The sequence below is a fragment of the Hordeum vulgare genome, chromosome 3H (genome assembly GCF_904849725.1).
Source record: "Hordeum vulgare subsp. vulgare chromosome 3H, MorexV3_pseudomolecules_assembly, whole genome shotgun sequence".
NCBI lineage: Eukaryota > Viridiplantae > Streptophyta > Magnoliopsida > Poales > Poaceae > Hordeum > Hordeum vulgare.
In genome coordinates, this window is record NC_058520.1 from 582,472,475 (window position 1) to 582,481,058 (window position 8,584).

The following is an 8,584-nucleotide window of genomic DNA, read 5'->3' on the forward strand; positions in this document are numbered from 1 at the left end:
GATTTAATGTAATCGATCCTGAGGGTTGAGTTCCAACAATTGGTATCAGAGCAAGGTCGAGGTGAAGCTATGCTTGCCCCGGGGAGGTGACCCGACTAGCGCCTCGGGGCGGGCTATATGGTCGCTGGGTGGTGCAGCGACGAGGAGCGGCGGGCAATGGTCGTTCGTGGAGCGACGGATGAAGAGGTTCAGGAGATCGTCGTTCGGCGAAGCGGCAAGGAGGGACAGTGGGCGGTCGTCGGCAAGGCGGTGGAAGAAAATCGTTGATGGGAGCGATGGTGCCGAGGTGCGGTGCCGAGAAGCCATCAAGGTCATCATCCAAGGGAATAGGAGTCAAGGAGTCGTGCGGGTTGGGACATCTCGGTCGTCGTGTCAGTGAGTCGTCGGCGTCGTCATGTCAAAGTGCTCGTCTTGGTGATGATTCGTTGGAGTTGAAGCGGTGTGCACGGTGTTCCGTGAGTCATATCCATGTCCTCGTGGAGCGTCCTGGTTGCGGCCAGTATGGATTCGGTGTGATGCCGAAGGCGGACGATGGTAGGCGAAGCCATCGTAAAGCGAGGAGGTGTGCGAGTAGTGGAGAGTGGATCTACTACAAGCAAGTACAAAGAGTATGGTGCGGACCGAGTGCAAGGCAGCGGCCAAGCAATGGCGGTGGCACAACATTGTAGAGCAAGGAGGTTCTACATGTTTCCAGACGGGTCATACTCAATGTACGGATATGATGGTTAGTCGATGTATGGACAAGTCGTGAGTCAACATCGAGTCAAGATCAGGAGGAGCATTGAAGACAAGAGTCAAGATTAGGAGGAGAATGTTAGATAATCTTGTTTACGTTGCTATGTTTAGATGTGTGTGATCAGCGTTGCCGTGGAAAGTTAGCAGTGTCCTAGTGGTAGGCTGTATCCGGTGCGTGTAGTTGAGTCCAAGTCGGTTCAGACTTTGCAGTAGGCAGGTTTTGGCTTAGAGGTACAGGACCAAGAGTACTAGTCGTTGTACGTATTAGGTTAGGTTAATTGATGACGTTTTTGGTAGACGAAATATTAGACGTCCGACTAGGTTTGGTACTAGTCTCATACGTGTTCTAGTAGTGTTTGTAATCAGATGTAGAAGTACTAGTAGGATACGTGTGTGGCTATTGCCTTGCATTGGCTGAGTTGGTGTCCGTATAAGACTTGGTCTGATGCGTTGGTTGGTTTGGCTGTGTATATATATACACACGACCATGACCTTGAGTTGAGATAGAAGGAAGCAATAAAAGGGAAAATTAGGACACGACAAGGGCCCTTGGCTACAAGATTTTGTGTGCGCGTGTTTATCGTGATTTAATGTAGTCGATCCTGAGGGTTGAGTTCCAACATCTCTCTCCCTTCCCCCCCTCTCTCTCTCTCTCTCTCTCTCTCTCTCTCTCTCTCTCTCTCTCTCTCTCTCTCTCTCTCTCTCTCTCTCTCTCTCTCTCTCTCTCTCTCTCTCTCTCTCTCTCTCTCTCTCGGTAGGGTTTCAAAAGGTGAAGATCTTTTGTACTAAGTAGTTTCATATATTAAGAAATGGACACATTCAAATATTATACAATCAGTGAACAAACTTATCTGATTTCATTTTGTTGAGATTATGGTATTGAAAACCCTTTGAGGAAGGGTAAAAACGTACACCAAAAAGAGTCACCCCGTGGTATTCTCATCATCAAATTGTTTGTCTGAAAAAAAATTGTCACTCTGTTAAACCGCCTACAGGTATTCTCATCATCTACGTTGAAAAAGGTGTGATAGCACCCGGGTGCCTAGGCACCCTCTATGAAAAGTAAAATAAAAAAAATAAAAAACAAAATTAAAAAAATCTGAAACTTTGCAGCATCAAAGATGATCAAACTTTGTACATTTTTGCAAATTATCATGCCAAAATATCTTATAGAGAAATATGTATAAACAAGTTTCAGATTTTGATGCTAAAAGTGTTCAAAACTTCAAGCACTGAAATCTTTTTCATGTGTAGAGCTCCATGAATAGTTTTTTGACATGAAAATTTGTAAACACCTATAAAGTTTCATCATCATTGATGCTGCTAAGTTTCAGAATTTTTTGATTTTAATTTCTATTTATTTGATTTTACTGTTCATAGAGGGTGCCTAAGCACCCGGGAGCTAAAAATCCACTCTCATCTACGTTTCTTAGCTAGAGAAGAAGGGGATTGACATTTCAGGCATCCATCACAATTCACAAGGAGCGATTGATGAGGCCACGCACGACGACCAAACCCAGGAAGAGCAGGTGATCCGCCTCCGGCGGCACCGTCAGCGTCAGCACGTCCTCCCCCAGCACCACTCCCGCCGGCGTCTGCTTCCTAGCCACCTCAGCCACGACCGTGCCATCGACGCCGCTGACTTTGTACTCCGACTTACGCACACAGCACCCGTCGACCCTGTAGCACGTTCCCGCGCCACCGTGCATCCCCACAGCGGCCCCGCCCTTCTCGGCCCGGCGCACAGTGAACCACGGCGTTGATTCCTCGTCCTCGTGGCCGTTGTGGGTGCACCGGCAGACCTCCCACCTCCTGAACACGCCAAATCCCTTGCGTCTGATCCTGATGAGGGCGTTGCCGGCGCGGTCCATGAAGAAGACCTCGCGGCCGCCCCTGCAGCCGTAGTTGTCGACGCGGAAGGCGACCGCGCCGTCGGGGCCGTACACCGTGCAGCCGTTGCCGTTGAAGACCAGCGACTTCATCCACACCGTGTACGCCCGCTGGCTCCGTTGATAGTCCGAGGGCGACTGTGAGGCTGCGGCAGCGAGGGGCTGGATCTTGGCCATTGCCGGAGAGATTGCTGTGCTTGAACGTTGCGACGAGATGAGCTGAGATGTTGGGATGGTGGGCGTCAGTGGCTGGTTTGCCCTATTTATAGGTGCTTCTATTCTGTTAACCATCGGAGGGTGTCTGAATCATTAGTTTATGCGCTGTACGCGTCACTGGTTAGGATAGAATAGTGCTACACCGTAGTAGTTTATGCTCAATCTAGCACTGCACTAGTAAGCATGCAGTTGCCGCCACGTTTAAATAGTGTGTTGTTTGTTTGGGCTAAAACCTTTTAGCATCACATGGCAATACCACATAGCCACACAGGTTAAGGAAACTTTCAGAAATACTTCCTCTGTAAAGAAATACTAATGATCTAAACACTTTTATATTTCTTTATAGAGGGAGTAATATTAATTCTTAATATTTTATATGCACAGTTTTGCTATTTCTCAGGTATCTAACTCTTTTCGTTGCTTCAATATGTTGAGGTCAGACCTTCTAGAGAAGAAACAACCCCAGTATCTACTTTAAGGGAAAACCATAGCCTCATTTATCTGTCTTAGTTAGGGAAATCAATGGTCTCGTTATCTATCTTTGGAATGGGGGCACAGGACATCGCCGGAGCTGTTCACTAGTGCGGTGGGGCATAGAGGGATGGTCGGGCAGCAGCCAACACGGCGGTGGAGAGAAGTCGAGGGGAGGGCGTGGAGGTAGGTGGTTAGGCCCTGGTTGGCCGATGGTTCCACGACCGTTGGATGATGATCTGACGGCCACCGATGAAAGTGACTGATAAAACATGTTTTTCAGGTACGTACGTGATAAAGAGACGATCCCATGTATGTGATGATACATTGCATTTGCACAGAAGACATCATTATCTAGGAGCATGTGAAAGAAGAATACATATACATGTGGCGGAACAGTTCAAAGTTTGGCTTCTTCACTTGCACACATGGTATAGCTTCCAAAGTTTATAAGAATAAAATTGTTACCACTCCTAAGTTCTATTTACCACATGCATGTGTATTGTAGGATTAGGGTCTGCTTCGACTAGGTTAAATAACAAGCAATCCAAGCAGGCCCAGGTGTCAATTTTGTGTGCTGCCAAAGAAACAAACACACAAAAAAATCGACTCAGTCCAAGCGCCATCACATTTAATTTGCAAATGTATGTGAAAAGGAAGGACTGGTATGATGGATACATGCAACTTGGCTCTGCAACGTACAACACAAGAACCGTCTCGCTTTCCTCCGTTGTAACGCATGAAGCTGAAACTTAGATCCAATATCCAAGCCGCAATGTGTAGCACGTGGGATTACTTGGATCTCAACATCGGTGATGAAAGCGTCCTATGGATTCTTCTATTTGGTAAATTTCTATTCTATAAAGCACGCCCTGGTACGTACATACGCACGGCACAACGAACCAATGATAAGTACTCCTTGTTGCAATGCAACTGCAGCTAATTAAGTTGGGGAAACGTTACTTTTCAACCGACGGATCCTGATTTCGCGTCCACCGTCTCCTTTGTTTGCCACGTGGCCGGACGGACGAGCCGTGACCCGTTTCCTGAAACAACTCCATTGTTTCTGCAACTTGGAAGTAGTTGCATAACGAGGGACCCAGGCATGACGACGACGGCTTCCACGGGAAGAGCTCGCTGGCCGCCCCGCCGCCGGCCGCCTCGTCGCCTAGAGCTCGCCGGCCGCCCCGCCCCGCCGCCGGCCGCCCCGCCGGCTAGAGCTCGCAGGCCGCCCCGCCCCGCCGCCAAGAGCTCGCCGGCCGCCCCGCCGCCAAGAGCTCGCCGGCCGCCCCGCCGCCTAGGTAGTGGTTCTGCAACTTGAGCTTTGTTGCAAAATTTCCTGAAACATGACCCTTGTTGCAAAAAATTCTCCCGCAAAAACGAAGAAAAAAAATCCTGCAACAAGCAAATTGTTTCTAAAACTCGACCGTTGTTTCAGGAATTAACAGATCCAAAGTTTATTTCTTGCAACAAAGCGAAAGTTTCCGCAACTCGAGCGTCGTTTCAGAACCATGCGGCGGGGATGCAGGGCGTTAGATCGTCATCCGACGGCTAGCTAGGTGACGGATAATTTTTAGAAATCATCCGGCGGATGCGTAGCGTTCCCCATTAAGTTGCTAGCCAAGAAAAAACTAGCTATGTTTAGCAAAATATCGATCTACTTCCGTTCTTGTCTTTGTTCCCTTTCGTTTTCTCTTATGTCACACCACTCAGCTAGGGCCGCAACCCACATCATGAACTAATTGTTTTACAACAACAGTTATCCACACATGGCAATTGACAGAGTAACTGCAAAATAAGATTCATTCTTAGTTTTCCATGATCTAACTAGCTAGATTAGTGCGGAGAGTTCATTTTCTGTGTGCTAACGACAGTTTGTGATGCTGACCTAATTAAAATGGATATGGATGACAAACATGCATGGTAGAGATATATTTATTGGTTAATTAGCCCAAATCACAAACTTAGAGCAATGAAACAAAGGTGGCCGGAGATGCACTATTAAACAAAATCGGGAGCCTTGTGCAGATCAGCGACTCTGCTAATAATGGAGCATAAACTATATCATTTGGATGGGAGACTTCTGAAGATCATTTTTATTTATCCATAACACAATTAATCATTTGGAGATAGAGAGAGAGGGGGGGGATCTTGAGAAGGTGAGCTTGCTGACTGAATCGATGCGCTTTCTCTGCAAGATATGGAAATAATAAACAGAAAATGACAAGTCACTAGTTAGGATAGAATAGTGCTACACCAAAGTTGTTTATGCTCCATCTAGCACTACACTAGTCAGCATGGAGTTGCCGCCACGTTTAATTAGTGCGTTGTTTGTTTGGGCTAAAACCTTTTAGCATGACATGGCGATACCACATAGCAACACAGGGTAACGAAACTTTCAGAAATACTGCCTAATATTTCTATGTATGTTTTTGCTATTTCTTAGTACCTCAACTTTTTTTGTTATATGAGTCACTCTTTTTTGCTATTTCTTAGTACCTCAACTTTTTTTGTTACATGAGTCACTTTTTTCTTCTTTCCAAGCACACGAGATGTGGAGCTCCGACCTCATTGAAGAAGTATCAGCCGCGTTATCTATCTTAGGGAAAGACATAGCCTCATTATGTATATTAATCAGAGGAAAGCCAATGCCTCATGATCTATCTTAGAGATGGGGTGGGAGTGCATGGGATCATGAGAGTTGTTCACTAGTGCGGCGGGGCATAGAGGGACCCGCACGACATTTCCAGAAGGTCGGGGAGGGGAGAGGGAGGCAAGCGGCTAGGCCTGGGTTGGCCAATGGCTGCGTGAGGAAGAAGAAGGTAGAGGTTCAAGACGAACAATGCTCAATTTGTTTTCAGCTGTTGGATGCAGGTCTGATGGCCATTGATGAAAGTGGCTGCTTAAACGTGTTTTTTCAGTTACGGGATAAATACACAGTCCCATGTATGTGACGATACATTGCATTTGACGAAAGAGGGTTTCCCCCGCTTTGTATTACAAAGCAACCAACAGAGCATTCGATGATAGGTGCTGGGGCGGAAACAACACAGTCACGCCCAAAAGAAATGGAAAAGAAAATACAAAGAAAACAAATGCCGACATCGGTGGATTGACATAAACACAAGAGACTCGCGACCCCTGCGACCACCAAGAGTCTTCCACCAAGCTCCAGGACCACGAAGCGTCGGTACCCATCAGCACCTCTAAGAAGGAATGCGGCAATGACGACGCTGTTGCCAAGGGTTTCCCCCGATACGCGACGAGGCACGAGGAAGGGTAGCCCCGACGCCCTCTAGGAAGGTTCGACAACACCCAAGGGCGTCACCGCGTCAGTGTCAGCCGGGCCGACACGGGTTTCCCCTGATTCCAACCTGCACCTCGGGCGCTCCGGAGCTTGCCAGCAAACCACCCGACACCCTGCACCAACACGGTCTTGAGGCCCTGCGCCGTCTCACCACGACACCGTAAGGAGAAGCCTCCACAACAATGAAGAGGAGTTGGGACAAGGAGCAACAGCACCGTCGGCATGCGGGAGGGCTCAACCTCCACCGTCAACGACGGTAGCTGACCGAACGCAATAGCAGGAGTACACAAGGTCCGTGAGCCCACAGGCCCGACCCCCCCCCCCCCCCCCGCGGTAAAGCTCCCGCCATCACGCTGCAACAGGCATGCCGTCGGCAACGCCGCCTCCTGTCCAAGCTGCTCCGCCTCACCATCATGCAGAAGACACCGCAGCCACGCCGAGAACCGGCCCGCTTGAACCCAGATGGGGCCCACAGGTACGACACGTACGCACAACGAAACTATGATAGGTACTCCTTGTTGCATTGCACATAATTAAGCCGCTAGTTTAAAAAAAGCTAGCTAGGCCCGCGACCCACATCATGAACTAATTGTTTTACAACAACACACTAGTGGAAAACGGGCCTTTGGCCTGGACCATTTAGTCCCGGCCTGCCTCTGGACCGGGACTAAAGGCCCGGCCACGTCGCCCCAATTCTCAATGCCTCCCTCGAGGCTTTAGTCCCGGCTCGTAAGGAGCCTTTAGTCCCGGTTCGTGTCCCAAAGCAGGACTAAAGGGCTACGCGGCGGGCAGTGGTGGTGGTAACCGTTCGTATCCCCCTTTAGTTCCGGTTGGTGGCTCAACCCGGGACTAAACGACTAACACGTGGCCTGCCGTAGTGGTGGCGACCGTTGGTATACCTCTTTAGTCCCGGTTGGTGGCTCAACCCGGGATTAAAGGCCTAACACGTGGCCTGCCGTAGTGGTGGCAACCGTTTGGTATACCTCTTTAGTCCCGGTTGGTGGCTCAACCCGGGACTAAAGGCCCAAACGGTTTGCATCCTGCGTCGTTTCGGGCGACGAAAAGCACGAACCGAAGCGCACAGTCGCCATTTCTCTGTTTTTCTTCTCACTCGCGTCGCCCTCTCTGTTCTTCTCCTCTCTTCTTCCCTTCTCTTCTTCCATCATGCCAACTAGATTTCATGAGGTGCTCGCACATGGCACGACCAAGCTCCGTGTCGTGTACACGAACCTGAGCAGGGAGGTGCCGTTTTTTCTTCAACAGTTGAAGGAACGATGGTTTGACCACGCAGCGGATCATGAGAAGTTCTTGGGGCTTGATCTGGAGTACACGGCCGATCAACGAGGTGTTGCCGTCATCCAACTATGCTTCGCACGCCATGTCTTGATCTTCCAATGGGCGAGGTAAGTTTTGAGGCTTTCTTTGATCCAAGATAATGACATTGTAACTTTATTTGTTTCAATCATAGTTGGTTCCCTTCAAACAGTTGTAGTGAAACAATTTTGATTAGTTGAAGGGGAGCACAATCTAATTGGAACAGTGTTCCATAATCTGAAAAACCGTATTAGAATCAACTAGTGTTTAATATGTTCCATTGGAATCGTAGTTGGTTCCCTTCAAATAGCTGTAGTGAAACAATTTTGATTAGTTGAAGGGGAGCACAATCTAATTGGAATAGTGTTCCATAATCTGAAAAATCGTATTAGAATCAACTAGTGTTTAATATGTTCCATTGGAATCATAGTTGGTTCCCTTCTAATAGTTGTAGTGAAACAATTTTGATTAGTTGAAGGGGAACACAATCTGATTGGAATAGTGTTCCACAATCTGAAAAATCTGATTGGTTCAATATGTTCCACAATTCAGACGAGTAGTGTTCTGAACGTCGAACACTTGTATATATATCTATGGTAGCTATTATTATGTACTGTTTGGACTAGTATCATGTACTTCTTGGACCAATTTA

General features: G+C 48.0%; 1 protein-coding gene across 1 annotated transcript; it reads right to left on the reverse strand.

Moving 5' to 3' along the window:
• Positions 1–2,125: 2,125 nt before the first annotated feature.
• Positions 2,126–2,801, reverse strand: LOC123440769 (protein LURP-one-related 11-like). The gene has a single exon (XM_045117318.1). The coding sequence runs from the start codon at positions 2,799–2,801 to the stop codon at positions 2,211–2,213; it is 591 nt and encodes a 196-aa protein (XP_044973253.1). The 3' UTR covers positions 2,126–2,210.
• Between the last annotated feature and the right edge of the window lie 5,783 nt (positions 2,802–8,584).